Below are 18,451 nucleotides of genomic sequence, written 5' to 3'. Positions count from 1 at the left end.
ATATAGTCGCCATCTAACGAAATAAAAGAGGGTAAATAGTTTTTCACCTAAAATGGTGGACAACACTGCCGTCAATTAATCGTTTGCTATTCTAAAGAGTTATAATTTGAATCCATTCATAAAAAAACTTATTACGTTTCTGAATTTTTTAGATGAGGATTGGTTATTCGTATTAATTGGATTCATCGGACTACTGTTCTCATCTGGTATGTCATTTTCACAACATTTTGGTCGATTTAACCTCCGACCTTCTTCATGTGTATCTTGTTGAACTTGGGAATGTTTTTGTTGAATTTGGGAATTTGGATGGAATTTCAAACAGAACCCTTTATTTACTTCATAGGGTTAGTATGCTCTTGTACTGTCAGCCATCACTGGATAGAGGTCTTAAGTAATTTGCAATTGTAATTTTCAGGCCGTCTACACTGAGAATTGAACCTTCAGGAGAATATCACTTTTACAACTGATTTTTCCAAGTATTCTAACCACTATGCCATGGGTCGTTGCAGACAATTCTAGTACGGATTTTAGAAACCTTAAACCTATTTTATTTCTAGTTGTAAATATCACTATTTATTACTAATAATTTGTCTGCTGGTAGAATTACGATATCATTGTCACTAATCACCCCAATCATAGGTGACTCCATCACACGTCAAGTATTTAACTCACTTTGTGAAAATAATAAAAAATGCTCCCATTCATTCCAACCAGATGGTGAATCTAGATGTAGTGAGTCTGTTCACAAAAATACTCACTGATGAGACTCTGACAGTGGTATGGGATAAGTTGACTTCGGATGCCTCACTGAAGGAACACACTTGCATCCCAATTGACAATATAATGGAAATGTTGACGTTCTGTGTAGAAACAACATACTTCGTGATGGGATCTGATATATATCAGCAGGAAGGTATGGTGATGGGATCACCATTGATTGTCCCCGGTACCGGCCAATGCATACATGGAATACTTTGAGGAAATGGTGTTAGGATCAACACCACGAAAGCCAATGATGTAGTTGTGATATGGAGATGACACATTCATACTCTGGCCTCATCAGGAAGATGTTCAAACATTACTAGACCATGTGAACTCTATCCATCCAACTATACATGTCACAATGAAAAAAGAACATAAAAATAAATTATCATTCCTAGATGTGCTGGTTACCTGCACTGCTCTGGGGTTTCTGTCATCTGTATACAGAAAATGTTCACTTTTAGGTACTGGACAGTACCTAAACTTCAACTCCCATCATCCATATAATGTAAAGAAAGGAATTTTCCATTGCCTACAACACCGAGCAAAAACAATATGTAGTAACAGCAATGCATATCAAGAAGAGATGAACAATTTAAGAGAAACCTTCCACCGAAACAACTATCCAGAGAGCATGGCATCTGCTCCAAGAAATCTGGCCAGAGAAAAAAAGGACACTATTCAGAAACTCACCACAGTTTGTATGTGTTGTGAGTTTTTTTTTGTTTTTGTTTTTGAAGGGAGCCTGTCACTCGTATTTAGGGTTAGTGATAGAACTACTTTATGTATACATTTTTTTAGGGTTGGTCTTAGCAATAGGCAGTTTATTTTACCTTTGGCCACATCAGAATGTTGTTTATATCTTGGAGGACACCATACATCTCTGCTCCATCCTAATCTTTTTATTTTTTTATGTTTACTACTTAGCTCCGACTTCCATTTAGAGACTGACCTGCTTGTTTTCAGTTAACCCGGAAAATATTGAGCGGACCGACACTTAGCAGAGGCTGGGTTGGCCTTACTAACCTGCAGAATTAATATTTTGTTTGATTCTTTACTTTTCATTTTTTTTTTTTTGTTTTTGCGGGCATATGTAGATCTTCCAACTCATCCTCACTTTTGTACATATATTTATTTTTGTAAATAAAATTTCATCGGAACCATTGGGGATCTTTTAAGAACGTTTGAAGCCATGAAATGAATGCAGTATTTCAGTGAAATAATCGAGCTAAGAGTAAGCAAAAGTTTTTGTTCCTATTTACTTGCCTCCCCACGAGGGCAGAGTTAGATACAAGATCGGTTTTTAATGTGGAGGAAAATCCAGTTCCTCAAAAAGGGGTACTCTGGATAGGAAAGGAACAAAAATAAAAATTGCCTCAGTTTAGAAGGATTTCTCCTCGACTGATCGAAGACAGAAAAGGTGAAATGTTCACAGCGACACTCGCCCCCCTCCTCACCCCCAAATCAAACAGGGCATAATACCTATGTTGAATGGAAAATTTGTAATTATTTTTATTTCACCAAATAAACTGTCCTTGTCAAGTTTTTTTTTTTTTTTTTTTTGGCTGGGGGTAACTTGGACCTAGTGAAATAGTTGAGTTGAATATTTCTCCCATAGCCAAAAAAAAAAAAAAAAAAAGAACCATTTTCATGGGAAGAGTGTTCTCTCATTCATTTACAAATTTATAATAAACAAATAAACAAACAACAACAACAAAAACAATAATAATAATAATTATAATAATAATAATAATAATAATAATAATAACAATAATAATAATAATTATAATAATAATAATAATAACAATAATAATAACAATAATAATAATAACAATAATAATAATAACAACAAAAACAACAACAACGATAATAATAATAATAATAATAACAATAATAACAATAATAATAATAACAATAATAACAACAAAAACAACAACGATAATAATAATAATAACAATAATAATAATAACGATAATAATAATAATAATAATAACAATAATAATAATAATAATAATAATAATAACGATAATAATAATAATAATAATAATAATAACAATAATAATAATAATAATAACAATAATAATAACAATAATAATAACGATAATAATAATAATAATAATAACGATAATAATAATAATAATAATAATAATAATAATAACAATAATAATAATAACAATAATAACAACAAAAACAACAACAACGATAATAATAATAATAATAATAATAATAACAATAATAATAATAACGATAATAATAATAATAATAACAATAATAATAAGAACGATAATAATAATAACGATAATAATAATAATAATAACAATAATAATAATAACAATAATAATAATAACAATAATAACAACAAAAAAAAACAACAACAATAATAATAATAATAACAATAATAATAATAACAATAATAATAATAATAACAATAATAACAACAAAAAAACAACAACAATAATAACAATAATAATAATAATAACAATAATAATAATAACAACAACAAAAAACAACAATGATAATAATAATAATAATAATAATAATAATAATAATAATAATAATAAATAAATAAATAAATAAATAAATGTTTAAAACAAAATGTTGCGTCTGCGTTTCACGTGATTTTTTTAAATTAACGATTAATATTTTTGTTATTTATTAACGATTTTTTAAAATTATTATTTTTCGCCATCTCCTAAAATTATCTTCGCATTTCTTGGTTATTTTTTGGCGAAGTTGGTTGTTATTGTTTTGAAGTCATCAACCAAAATCTTTTAGCAGGCGATCACATCCATGTTCAGGTGAAGAATTTTTATCTTTGTCTTCTACATTTGAATCCATCATGTCTTTGTTTCTATTAAATTAAGCAAAAAATTGTTAAAGATATTTAAGATTTTTCGATTGGTGTTGTTTAAAAATAGTTTGTTGTTAAAAGAATTCATGTTCAAAATGGTGTGAACAATTTCGCATCCCAAATTCTTTATTTGAAAATCACATTGCAATTTAATCTCTCCATAAAGTAACACATGATTTTATTTAATATCATTTTTTAAGAGAACTTTATATTTTGCACATGTTTTTTGTTTTATATTTTGTATTTAATATCGTTCTTCCTTTCTTTGCAGAAAGATTCTGTGATTTAAAAGTCATTTTTATCTTTGATTTTATGATTGTTTTTTCTGCAAATATTAAAGTTAGCAGAACAATACTAACATTCACTTTAACAAGAAGAAAACCCCATAAAATCGATGTTCAATTAAATATTTATTGGATGTTTGTTACGACATTTAAAAACTACAAATCGTTTAAAGAATCGTCGTATTTAAAAAAAAAAAAGGAATTTGGGACGCTAAAAACGTCCATGGTGATGATAACACATTTAAAATCCATTCAAAATAAAAAATAATTTCGCAGAAATATTGACAAAATTTGTTCAGAATTGCATTAAATTTGAAATTATTTTGGTGTTTTTTTTTTGTTTTTGTTTTTAATTATTAAAATTATTGCTTTTTTTTCTCTCTGTTAGTGGAGAAGTCCCTCATGACTAGTACATTTTTATTTTTGTTACTAACCAGACTGACCCCTTTTTGGGGACCTGGTTTCTCCCCACAGTAAAAGCCGACCTTGTGTCTAAGTCTGCCCTCGTGGGGAGGCAAGTAAAAAAAAAAAAAAGGTGCTAGTGCAGTGCACTTACTGATCCGCACTAGTTTTTAAATCGTATTTCCAAGTTTAAAGTTTTATGTTTTTTTTTTTAATTCAATTGTAAGATTAAAGTATAGAATAGGTACAAAACACTCTCCCTTCCCATGTTAAGAATGGCTTTTTAAATAATAACGTTATGATTTCAGCACGGATCAATAAGTGCAAAGTGCATTAGTACCAAAAAAAACCTGCGTAGTATATAAACAGCCCCAACCTCCCCATGTTAAGAACGTCTTTCAGAATACCCCCCAACATCGGAAGCCGTTCTTAACATGGGAAGGTTGGGGTGTTTATATTGCGCAGGGCTAGGTCCTAAAAAATATCTTTTATGTATTTTTTAATCAGTCCACATTTTTAAATATTAACAACGGAAAAAAAAAAATTGTATGTAAAACTTGGTTATTCATTTTTTTACGTCGCACTTTGTCAATCGATTCTTGTTGCATTTTTATTTCATGTAAAAATTAAGAAAAAATTAATTTACGATGATTTTTTGTTTCTAATTTTAATATTATTTATTTTCCTTTTCTTAAACCTGTTGGACGAGAAGGTTTTGTTTTCATTCTGCCATATTTATGATTTTTTTTTTTAATCAAATTTTAACAAAGTGTCAAAAAAATGTTTTAAAAAAGTGAATTTTATTTCGGAAAAAAATGATTTAATTAAAAAAAAATGTTTTGGTCTGTTTGACATGTTCCGAAAAATGACGTTTATACGATGAGTAAACAAGAAATAAATATGAAAACAATTTTTGCGGAAATGGGAATTCCATTTGTCGGGTTTGTATTACTGTACACATAGATTCGAAAAAGTTGTCAAAAAACTAATATATAACAAATAAATGTTATCAAAGGCAAGATAAGTTACTTTTCTACCTAACTGGATATATTTTTTGTGTTTTTATTCAATGTAACATATTTATTCAGCTCGAAAAACATACAGTGTTTACCGATGTATTGGAAAATTTAAAATGGCGGCCGACTCTCTCTTTAACACGGTAAGTTCGGAAAAAGGTGTTATAAATAATAAACTAGACAAAATACTCTTAGAAATTTGCTCAATATAAGTTACCGTGACATAACTTGATATATATTCGGTGGTTTTTTAATAGTATTTTGTCTAGTTTATTATTTATAACACCTTTTCCCGAACTTACCGTGTTAAAGAGAGAGAGTCGGCCGCCATTTAAAATTTTCCAATACATCGGTAAACACTGTATGCTTTTTGAGCTGAATAAACATGTTAAATTGAATAAAAACACGAAAATTATATCCAGTTTGGTAGAAAAGTAATTTATCTTGCCTTTGATAACATTTATTTATTATATATTTGTTTTTTGACAACTTTTTCGAATCTATTAGTACAGTAATACAAACCCCAATTTAATAATCTGACATTTTGAATTTTGCTTTATTTTGTGTTAAAAATATTGGAGTTTTTTTTTTTTTAATTATTTTTAGTTGCAAAAGAAATATGAAAATCTAATTGTTGGACTCGATTTAACATCGTTGTTAAATTTTGTAAATAATTTGGTCTTAAATTATTTTTCTTGTGGTTGAAATTCTAATATACTATTTAAAAAGGGTAATGTCCAAGATCAGTGCTTGGAAAAACTCAAGCTACCGGAAGTGGGTACAATTGATTGTCTAAGGCAACTGAATGGAACGGAGACATGAAAAACGAGACCTTTGTATTTATTTATTTTTTAAAAAATACTTTAGTTTAACACTTCTTGTGTTATTGCGAAAAAAAAAAAAAACGAAAACACTTCTTGTATTATCAAATAATTAAAAAAATATTCAGAAAAATTACTTTAGTTTTAACACTTCTTGAGTTATTTCGAAACAAAAAAAAATGATTTTTAAACAAACAAACAAAAAAAAAACACCTGTATTATCAAATAATAAAACAAATATCTTATTTAAAATAATTAATTTAGTTTTAACACTTGTTTTACTACGGAACAGAAAAGAAAAATTAAATATTATAAAGTGTTATTTAATTATATAAATTATATATTGTAAACTTTTATTTAAATTATAAAATCTCTTTAAGTTTTATCACCTAATGTTTTATTATTTGAAAATACAAGAAGTATTTTTGTTTGTTGATAATACAAAAAGTGTTAAAACTAAATTAATTTTTCTGAATAAAATATTCGTTTTGTTATTTCATAATTACAAGAAGTTATGTCCCCTGTGTATGAATTCTTTATCATCTACTTTATAATATCTTAAGAAAAATGTAATTTTACCTAATTTTCAGTAAACATTACTTTTAATTATACATAACTTTATACTCGATGTATTTTCGTAATTTTTGGATATATTACTATTTTCTACATAAGTAATATTTTTGCTTAAAAGGACGTATTTAAAAAATCAATCTGTCAACTCTATCTTAACAAGCAGAAGAAGCACCCTATTTTCTTCCATTGCGTGAGTCGAGTCACTATTCTACTAATAAACCCAATTAAACTGTATAAATCAGAAATCACTCACAGCTGTTTATTAAAAAAAGAGGTGGTGGTTAAAAACAAAAATAAATAATGTTATTTTTCCTTCTTGTAGTGTTAAAATAATGCGAAATCTTAATCAAAATTACAGAAACCGTTTAATGTTTTTTTTATTGTGTTAAATAGTTTTAGGTTATTTTTGTTTGTGATGGAAGGCTATCGTTAATGACAATCTAACCACAAATTATATTGGGGGAGGGGGTATTTGTTTACAATAGGAAAAATATTTTTAGCTTTATTTGATATCAATTTTTTTTTTTTATTGATATGTTGCTTTATGGATTTATTCATGTCAATATCTTATTAAATAACAATGAACCTTTTCGTAAAAAATTGTTTTTGTATGGAAAATGAAAATAAAGCCATTTTTTGGAGTTTGTGTTTTCAAGGGAGATAACTCGTTTCGACGACAGAAAGGAAAAATTGTTGACATCGACGAGACGAAATGAAAACCCCTTGTTTATTTCTTCCCTGCTGACGACAATATTCATTTTGACCCTCCTATAAATATATTTTTTATTATTATTATTAGAGGGAAAGCAAACAAACACTTCAAAATTATAACAACAACAAAATATTTGTTTACAGAGTTAAAAAGAAAAACAACAAAACTTTGAAAAAAAAAAGATATATAATATATATATTAAACCCTGCTATCTCCGATTATTGGCGAATGGAGATTTGTTTTCTAATTTTTTTTCTGTAAGTATTTGATTTTTATCGATGTTTTTATTTTAGAAAATATTTCTACCTCTTGTACTATTTTGTTAATGGTAAGCAAAACAATAACACTAAAACTCGAAATAATTTAGTTCCACTTAATGGGGCGGATGTGTACGACGACGCCCCCGCCCTCTTCATTCAGCAAATTCTAAAAGAATTTGCTGAATTTCTTTGGTAAAAAAAAAAATTCCCACGCTGTGAATGGAAAACTAAAACTGCAATTCTATTAGTTTTGTTTCGTGCTAGTACACGTCAACACCCTGTAAATAACTGCGCAAATATTTTAGACTTTAGGGTGGCGTCTCATTTTACTATTATAAATTTTATCACTCACTCAGGTCTTGACTACATAGTGTAGGAGTCCTGAAAAATTAAAATGATAACCATTTGGGGGAAAAAAAAAGAAGATGGTTACCCATTCTGTCCTACAGTCCTCAGAACGGGTAACCATCTTCTTCCCCCCCCCCCAAATGGTCATCATTTTAATTTTTCAGAATTACTAATATATAAATAAAATAAAAGCTGGGAGGGGAACCATAAAGCTCCTAAAATGATATTTAAAAAAAAAGCTATATATCTAATATATTTGGTACTCATGCTGAAATTGATCCGTGCTGAAATAATAACGTTATTATTTAAAAAGCCAGGGTGTTTTGTACTTATTCTGTAACCTTACAATTGAATAAAAAAAATCATCATAAAACTTTAAAATTTGGAAAATACGATTTTAAAAAAAATAGCGCGGATCAGTAAGTGCATTAGCACCCCCCTTTTTTTTTTTTCAAGGATGTCGACGTAGAAAAAAATCTCATTTTTATCTTTAAAAATGGCATTTTTTTTTTTTTTTACTTCACTATAAAGACAAAAATGATCAGATTGAAATACAAAAAAATGCTTAACAAGACCAATGGTAAACGAAGGTTGCGAAGATGCAAAATTATTTGTAAATTTGTTATAAAAGGGAAAAAATTATATCCTTTGCCCTCATGCTGTCAAGGTAATAAAAAGAAAAAAGATTCTTATATAAAAAATGGTCGCTGATTTTTTTTTTCTATTCTAAATTCTACAAGTTTTAAAAATAAAAATTTACATGACTATTTTTCTGCGTTTTATATACAACAAAAAATATGCTAATAAAGACTAAACATTCTGAGGAAAAACAAATAGAAATATAGTCTTAAAAAACCCCAACTTATTTTCCCTACTCATGATGAGTAGGAAAAAAAATGGATTAATTTCCCAAAAAGCACATGCAAAATTAATGGCCGTTCCCCAAAAGTGTAAAACATTTGACTCTTAGCTTTAATACTTATGCAAAATAATACGGACTGAACAGGGTTTTTAAGTTAAATTCAATTTTTACCGTTTTGTTTTTCTTCTTTAAATTATTTTGTGAAGTGCAACTAATTAAAAAAAAAAAAAAAAGGAAGTTCCCCTTCTTCTCCATGTTTAGAATCGGTTTCTAAATAATGTCATTATTTCAGTACGATTCGTAATCTACAGAAGTACTCTTTCTTCACTTAAAAAGTCACGAAAATTGTGAAAATCCACCAATCTTGATTATCTTCGAGTTTAGCATCCCCGGATTGACAAAGACTTTTTGTATGATATTTGGGTACTAGTGCAGAGAGTGATCCGATCCGGACGTAAATAATAACGTTATTATTTAAAAAGCCATTCTTTACATGGGGAGGGTGTTTTGTACCTATTCTATACTTCAACCTTACAATTGAATAAAAAAAATATATCATAAAACTTTAATTAAACTTGGAAATACGATTAAAAAAATAGCGCGGATCGGATCACTAGTGCAGTAGTGCAGTCACCATTTGATTAAAAAAACTGTAACGCTTCGTTTCATGAATATTTTTAATTTTAAGTTCCAATAAAAAACTATCTATTAATAAATACTGAAATTTTCATTTAAATTAAAGATAACTTCGTATTAAGAGGGATGCTAAACTTGAAGATAACATCAATTTTAATGAAATTTTCAGTATTTATTAATTAAAGATCACGGACTAATAAACGCATTTTTTAAAATCTAAGTGAAAATATATTTTATATGAAAAAAAAAACGTATGTGGCTATTTATTTATTTTTTATACGGTGGTCACCACTTATCAAGGCCCGGAAGCCACTCAGGGATAAGGGTTATTGCAAGTTCAGTACGTTAGTGTGGAGATTTGATGAAGTGTTTACTTAAGGGGGCGGTTCATTAGGAATTTGTTAACGTTGGACTTGAACACATCCAAGTTGTAGTCAGGTGGGAAGCAGGCAGACGGAACAGAGTTCCACAGGCGTGCAGTTCTAAGAAAAAAGCTTTGTTCATGGAATCCACGTTTTGGTTTAGGCACAGATAAAGAGTGGGGGAAATTTTTCACAGTGGATTCAGCTAGACGGGTGTTTTTCATGAAAGATTGTCGAGGGGGGACCAGAGATTGGAGTTCAGACGAGCACCTGCCATAGAAATAACGATAAAACAAGGATAGGCTCGCAACGTCTCTTCTGTGGGAGAGAGGTTGCATGGTAGAGAAAAGGGCATCCCTCACTAAGCCACAAAGTCTATTTTGTACTCTGTCAAGGCAGGATAGGCTGTTTTTAGCAGCTCCTGCCCAGATATGGCAGCAGTATTCCATTGTTGGACCTACTTGGCTTTTATATAGATAGAGAATTGCATCAGTAGTGAGATATCTTCTGGAGCGGTAGAAGGATCCCACCATCTTTCCAGCGACCTTGGCAAAAGACTTGATGTATGTGCTCCATTTCAGATCAGTAGTAAAGGACAAACCCAGAAGCTTGTCAAAACACGGGGCTTCTCCTAGACGAGAGCCATCCATTTCAATTGATGCCAGATGGGGATCAGAGCGTTGATGATGTAAAGATAGGAGTTTGGTTTTAGATGCATTAAAGGTAACCAGCCATGACTTCCCCCACTGAACCATGCGATCGAGATTAGAGGAGAGAGAATCAGAGAGAACTTTGTCATTTACAGCCTTTGATGTGTTGCCGTAGATGGTCGTGTCATCAGCATAGATGTCAACGAATGATTTAAGTATGTGTTTAGGGAGGTCATTGATGTAGATCAGGAATAGAGTTGGGCCCAGGATTGACCCTTGAGGGACTCCAGCATTAATACTGCAGGCCTCTGATTTTTGTCCATCGATCACTACTCTTATGAGCCTATCGGAGAGAGATGATTTAATGATTGAGAAAACATTTCCAGTTAACCGTAGCTGGAAATCTTGTGAAGTAGGCCTTTATGCCAGACCTTGTCGAAGGCCTTTGCTATGTCGAGCAATTGCCCTAGAAAGGAAACCTTTGTCAAGAGATTCACTAATCCTGTGAGATATAACCGTTAGCACATCTGCGGTAGATCTTGCAGAACGGAAACCATATTGTGTGTCACTAAGAAGATTGTTTCTGCTGAGGTGGTTTACTATTTCTCTATTTAATATGGATTCCAGCAACTTACTCATAACACACAGCAGGCTTATTGGTGTGTACTGAGAGGGAGATGACTTATCACCTGAATTCTTAAATACAGGGCATACTGATGAGGTTTTCCAGGGAGTCGGAAAGCACTTCTCCTTAAGGCAACGCTTAAACAGTTTCGTAAGTATGGGAGCAAGTTCGTGTTGAAGTTTTTTTAACACTATAATTGGGATGCCGTCAGGGCCAGTTGCTTTACTGGAATCAAGGTTCTTGATTAGCTTGGCGACCTCATGCACAGATATTTGTATGTTGCATAGCGTGTTCTGTGTTATAGGAGGAAATATGGGGAGTTGATGGCCTTCGTCGCATAGGGTAGAATTAACTGCAAAGTTCTTTGCAAATAGTTTGGCCTTGTCTGATGCTGACGAGATGACCTCTGGTCCATTGATAATGGTTGGGATAGAACGCACACTTCTGTTCAGGATCCTATTTGTTATTTGCCAAAACTGGTAGGAACCAAACCAAAACCACTGATCAGCTACTTTGGATTTGACAGACTGGGCATATAGCTCTCTTGCATTTTTTATTACTCTTTTACAGTGGTTGCTGGCGTTCCTGAAAGCAGCTTTAGTCTCAGTGCATCTATTACGTTGGTAGTTATGGAAAAAGTGATTTCTGTGCACGATAGCAGCAGCACATTCTGGGGAGAACCATGGCTGGCTGTTAGGTTTTTGTTGGGATTTTTTTAGATTGTATGAATTGGTCTATGCCTACAATTAACCATTCGGTCAGATCTGATACTATAGAGAACACATCCTTTTTAAACATGAAATGCAGAAGTAAATCAGATATGAATGTACGGAAGCTGTCCCAGCCATAGATTATCGGTATACAGTACGGTGGAGGGGTACGTCTGGGGACTTATTATATTTCATTTTTATCTTAACTGATACGACGGAGTTGTCGGAGGATCCTAGAGGAGAATGAATGGAACATGAACATAGCTCAGGGGAAGTTGAGAGAAAAAGGTCTAGGAGGCTTGCATATTGACCGGGTGTATTGGGCACACGGGTGGGTTCGCAAACAATCGTGAGTGAGGTCATAAACAATGGCAAAATCATGACAAAACCTCCCCTCGTTGTCAGTCTTATTTGAATGGGTCAGCCATTCCATGTTATGGACGTTGAAGTCACCACAGATGTGGATGTTAGCCGAGAGATGTGCTGTTTAGTCAAGACATTGAAAAAAATATTATACATACCTGTTATGGAATTAAGTTATAAAAAAATTAACTTAATTTGATCAAATTTTAATGAGATCGATTGTATCCTGCCATCTTGCTTATTTCGTGGACGAGGGAAGGGGTGACTTTAAATGAAAATGGAATTAATAAAGGACAGAGAAACTGTAAAATAAGTGAAAAAAAAAATATTTATCTAGGTATATTTTTCTGCCCATATTTCCAAATAAGCTCGTCAAATTTTGACAAACTTTAAGCAAAGTTATCTCCCTTGTGTCCCCCCCCTCCTCATCTGCGGAATAGGCAAGATGGCGGGATACGATCGATCTTATGAAAATTTGATTTTCCTCTGTAAAAAGAAAAAACTTACTTGATCGAATTAAATGAAAATTTTTCTTTGAGAACTTCATTCCATAACGAGTATGTACAATATAACTTTTTCTTCAATTTTTGATGTTTTAATGTCTTGATTAAACTAAACAAGTACAAAAAAAAAATCTCAAAAGTATTGAGGGGAAAAAACGAATAATTAAAAACAAATAAAATATATGAAAATAAAGCACCGTAGATGTTAATTTAAAAAAAAGTAGTTCTTATTTCGGAAGAACCCCAAAATTTTGTGTTAATAAAATCAATATAATCCCGTTCAAAACAAAAAAAAGATCATCGAATTAACGATCTTATCGAATAAAACATTGGGCGATCATGCATATTAACCTATTTGAGGTATTGCTTGTTGTCCACGTCATGACGGCACAGGAAATAGACGGTGTTAGTTAATATGCCCAATTATATTTCACTGTTTCTTGATTGTTTCATTTCAATAGTTTTTAAATATAATAAATAAGAATATTCGTAAACTGGGGTTTGTATTACAAATATACACAGACGTACGAAAAAATTGTCAAAAAACAAATGTTATCAAAAGTTACATTTTACTAAAAAGTTGTCAAAAATAAATGTTATCAAAGGCAAGATAAGTTACTTTTCTAACTGAATAAGTTTTTTAGTATCTTAATGTAAAATGTTTGTTCAGTTTGAAAAACAAGTAATATTCAACGCTACTGAAGAACAAGAAAAAAAATGGCTGTGATGTCTGAAATCTCAACAAAGACTTAAAAATAAGAAATAAAACAAAATGTTGGTAGAAACGCACCCAATAAATGTTACCGACATTTATGTGGTGGGTTTCTACCACCATTTTGTTGGATTTCTTTTTTTAAGTGATTATCAAGACTTCAAAGATGTAAAGAGACCTTACAGCCATTTTTTCTTGTTCTCTGGTAATGTTCAATATTACTGGTTTCTAGAACCGTTGTACTTCTGTGGATTGTAAAATAAACCCCATAAAAAATTCAAGTTACATTTAATATCCATTATCTCTGTGAAAACGTGTCTGAAAATAAACATGTATATAAAAGATTTTTGTGAAAAATTCATAAAAGTAAAACATAATTTTAGTTTACAAATATTCTTATATTTAAAGATAGTATTGAAATGAAACAAAAGTTGGAGAAGTACATTAAAGCCAAATTAACTAACAACGTCTATTTCCTTTAAAAATAATAAAACGAAATATTATTTCATTGATTGTCATCCATGCAATTCTGCATAACAGTAGCCAGTTTGTTTACTAATTGACTGAACACTCTATTTTTATATACTAAACTCTCATTTTTTTTTTTTTTTAAATAATGATGCAATTTTTAATAAAATGTAAGTATGATTTTTGATTCTGTATTTTAAGATTTTAATTTACCAGTTATCTTTGAAATAGTTCCAGAAGTTTCAATAGTTATCTTTCAAGGAATTCTTACAATTTATTCATAACTGAACTTTTTTTTCTGCCATTATCACATTTTTCATTATTTTTTTACATCTAAACATACTTTTATCTTCTAAACACAAAAAAAAGATATTAATTAAATTATAAGCTCCTTTTAATAACCATTGTCCGTATAACCACTTTTGCACGTACGTTAACTTGTGTTTATAATGTTTAATATTTGAAAGTAAGTTATAAGCATTTTAACTTCTGTATTTATTAGTTGTGAGTAAAGAAATAACGTTTCAGGCGTCTCGTTTATTGACAAGAGGTAAAGTATTAGATCTTTTATTTATTCACAACCAATAATTACAAAACTTAAATTACTTATATAATGATATATTAATTAAAAAACAAAATTGTTCCCTTTGAAATCATTTCTGTCGCCAATAGCAACATATGTCATAAAGATTCCTTCTCTATTAATTTGTATTTTTGTTTTGTTTTGTTTTGTTTTGAATATCAGATTTGTTGATTTTTATTCATTATAAATCATTATCAGTAATTGCTCATAACAAGTGGTGTTCTGTTCCCTGGAATATTAAGTAGCAACAAGTCTCCTCAGATTTCCAGTACCCTCCACTTCTTCCATAAGCAAATAATTATGCATTATTGCAGTAGCCGTTTACTGTTGGTTTTTCACCAATAATGGCTGACTTTTCATGGAATGGAATTTGTGATAGTAAGTCTACTTTCCAGTTCCAGTGGAGGTCTGGATAGTGCTTTTACTCTTTCCCTATTTTTCACAAGCATTTCCTGTGCTACAAACCTATGCTTTTTTTTCTTGTGTATTTACTTTTCTAATTGCTTATGTATTTAAAAATAATTTACTATTAAAACTTTTGGCTAGATCACATACTCTTCTAAAACAACATTCTGGTTCTTTTTTTGGTTCCTATGTGGATTTTTATTGAGCCATTATATGTGAACACCTTAAAAAATATGCAAAAAAAAGCAATTAGTTAGAATGGGGATCAGGGATCAGTTTTATATACAAATTAATCCTATTTTGGGGTCATTCTAGTGTTTTAGGGCAGTTAAATAAAAAAAAAATTATTTTTGTTATAATCTATAATATAAATCTCACCTGTCTGTTTAAATGTATGTATATTTGTATGTCTGCCTTAAACTTTTGACAGAAGCAACGGATTTTCACAAGATTAGTGTCGTTTTCAAGCTCGGCCCTTCAGACGACAAATATAGAAAAATTGGCTAAAAACATTAATTCCTTCACCCTCAAGTGGGCACTTTTCTATAGGGAAGGGCTGCTTTTTTTTTCCAATATTTTTGAAAGTCATCCCCTCTTTTCAATTGACTAGCCTTCCGGTTTGGCGATGGACCCAACGGCAAAAATTCTTTTTCTCCTTCGCGGTACGGGTTCGAGCCTGCCTGCCTACTACCACTTTTTTTTATTTTTATTTATTTTTTTATTGCTTAACATACACCTCCAAACATTCAGGCAACACCGAGCACCCAGGATAGTCTACTATATAAAGGACAAAATGGACGCAAGCATTTGTGTACGTTCACAAAAGCTTTTTACATCGGGCTTCTCGCGTCGGTTTGATTTTGCGAGAAGTTTTTGCATACTTCCCAGATCGTAATATCTTTTTTTTTTTTTTTTTTTTTTTTTTTTTTTTTTTTGATCGAGTTAAAAAAAATTTCCACTATGTCGTCGTCTCTAGTGTTTGTTCATCTTTTTCGTATAAAGTAAAACTATTGGAACGCAACCACCTGGCCTGAAGGCCAGGTAGTATCCATTCTGTAATTGGTCCTTGGTCAATGTAGGGGAAACCTTTTATAATGAGACAATTACTATTTATTTGGATATTGCCAGAGTGCCCCTTTTTTTGGGGAGCTAGTTCCCCCCCCCCCCATTAAAAAATGACCTTGTGTCTAATTTGCTTTCATGGGAGGTTTAAAAGCAACACCATTTTTGCCAGTCATCTTTTGTTTTTGATTGACTTCGTTAAATTTGAACGCTCTAGACTTCCAGTCGCATCATGGAGTAGCAATAAGACGTCAGATTTTCTTTCACTTTCTTTTCCGCCTTTGCGTCACAAATTCGAGCCTGCCCACTACCATTTTTTTTTTTTTTTTCCTCAACACACCTCCAAACACCTGAACAACACTGGGCACCCAGGCTAGTCTATTATATAAATCTCACCTGTCTATTAGTGTATGTGTGTGTGAATGTATGTATTGCTAAAACTTTCCACACACGTGACCAACACTAACATAATTTGGAAAGCTCAGTCTCTTGGCCAAAAAATATCCAAAAATTTGCCAAAAACATTTATTCTTTCACCATCAACTGGGTCATTTTTTTTTACAGGGGGGGGGGCACTTTTTTCATCAACATTTTTGCAAAGTCATATGCCTTTCAATTACTAGCCTTATTTCGAAACCCGCCGACGTCGGTGGGCACAGGGGCTAAATGGTTGGCTTTTTTCACCTTTTCCTTCTTCACCTTACAGATTTGAGCCTGGCTACTGCAGCTCATTTTTTTTCCCTCTCGTGGGTACTCGCTGCTGTTTTCATTTTTTTTTAGGGCTCCATTGCTCAATACCCTTACCATAAAACCTCTCCACACCCGGGCAACACCGAGTACCCCCCCCCACCCCAATAAAGAAGAGTTGTCTATGTCCAGCTAAAAGAAAAAAAAGCACCCATAAAGCTGTCATATACTGAATCGGTGTTACCTTGGAAAATAATACCTAAAATTAAAATAAAAATTCATTTTGTTGAATCATTCTTCAGATATTACCAATTATGTTTTTCATTTACATTGTAGCTTTTAATTTTGGCTGTGCTCTGGAGGTCTCCCTATTTTGATTTTATGTTACTGTCTCCTTACTTTTGGCAGTGCTTTGGAGGCTTCCTTAATTACTGCATTACATTTACTAAGTGGTATAATTTTATTCAAAGTGCTCAATATTAGAGCAGTGCTACATAAAGCAGGTTTGTTTAAACGCCATGTTGCCGGGAGAGGGGGTGGGAAGAATATTCAGCATTGGCTGGGAGCCCTAATATATTATAACATTACATTTGCTAATTGGTATAAGTTCATTCAAAGTGTTTAATATTCTAGATAGAGCAGATGTGTTTAAAAAATGCATTGCCTGGTAGCAATAATTCCACTATGTTTAAAGTGGGTTGTTAGTATTGTATACTAAACAAGAAAATTGACATTGCTCGGGTTAAAAAAAAAAATAATTCAGTATTACAGTTTGTAAGTTACCACATGTTAATAAAAATTCAGATGTGTTTAAATACTACTGAAGAAGAATTGTCTTTTCACATACACATATGCAAGAAAAAAAAGCTATAATATTAATAATGCAGTGGTATATCTTATAGAAAAATTGCTCAATAACTTTGATAGAGCAGGTGTTCAATGCCGCCAAGACTAAACTAGTTTCATTCAATAATTACAAGAAACCTTCTCTACCACCTATAGCAATGGCCAACGACTCTTTATCTGAGAGTACATCTTTCAAACTCCTTGGCCTAACGTTCACAGGAAATATGAGTTGGAACAATTACATAGAGGGCATTGTCAGGGCCGTTGCAAGGAAGGTGGGCTCTCTCTACCGTGCTAGAAAACTACTAACCCGAAAGTATCCTGTACTTCTATAAGGCAACCATTCGTCCATGTATGGAGTATTGCTTTCATATTTGGGCTGGTGCATCGGCTACTAGTCTCTCGCTCCTTGACAGGGTTCAAAAGAGAGTCGCAAATCTGATAGGCCCTGAACTGGCATCTAAGCTTCAGCCTCTGTCCCATCGATGAAACGTTGCATCCCTCTGCCTGTTCTACAAGTATTTTAATGCTCTAACGAACTGCAAGCACTTGCGTCCCCACGACGTGAACACCCTCGACAGACCCGACAGGCTGCAAAATCCCACCCCCACACTGTAGAGATCCTTAGATGTAAAAGATCTTTCTACTCTAGTAGTTTCTTCCTCAGAACCGCTAGACTTTGGAATTCCATTCCAAGTCCCTGCTTCCCCAACTGTACTGACGTGCAGAAGTTCAAGTGCAACGTGAACCGACATCTTGCTGCCCAAATCCCTACATAGTACGCCAGTAGTTGTTGCCCCTGATAGTAGCCCCCTACACCAAATTGGCAATGTGCCTTGTTTGGGGTGAAAATGTAATTAAAAAAAAAAAAAAAAAAAAAAAAAAAAGGTGTATTTACATGCAATGTTGCTGGGAACAATAGCCCTACTGTGTTTTAAACTATTTTAC

General features: G+C 31.8%; 2 protein-coding genes across 11 annotated transcripts in view; both read left to right on the top strand.

Annotated features, from left to right (window-relative positions):
• LOC145272817 (uncharacterized) overlaps nucleotides 1-18,451 on the top strand; it is a 731,987-nt gene that overhangs the window by 415,721 nt on the left and 297,815 nt on the right. The window lies entirely within an intron of this gene.
• The window catches only part of LOC145266542 (DDB1- and CUL4-associated factor 12-like), a 59,218-nt gene continuing 44,100 nt past the window's right edge, over nucleotides 3,334-18,451 (top strand). For 3 of the 10 annotated variants that reach the window (XM_080122402.1, XM_080122382.1, XM_080122336.1), the window contains exon 1: nucleotides 7,367-7,678. Coding sequence is in view for 1 of the 10 variants with exons in the window: in XM_080122319.1 (XP_079978445.1) it covers nucleotides 14,867-14,881 (15 nt within the window). In the remaining 9 variants the exon portion in view is untranslated. Of the gene's footprint in view, nucleotides 3,561-7,366; nucleotides 7,679-14,734; nucleotides 14,882-18,451 lie in introns of those variants that run through there. The other 7 variants (XM_080122327.1, XM_080122345.1, XM_080122365.1 and 4 more) reach the window with 6 other exon arrangements.

The sequence above is a fragment of the Euprymna scolopes genome, chromosome 4 (genome assembly GCF_053919585.1).
Source record: "Euprymna scolopes isolate OS-2025 chromosome 4, ASM5391958v1, whole genome shotgun sequence".
Taxonomy (NCBI): domain Eukaryota; kingdom Metazoa; phylum Mollusca; class Cephalopoda; order Sepiida; family Sepiolidae; genus Euprymna; species Euprymna scolopes.
Note: the sequence above shows the minus strand (reverse complement) of the source record. Positions and strands in the feature narration are given on the sequence as shown.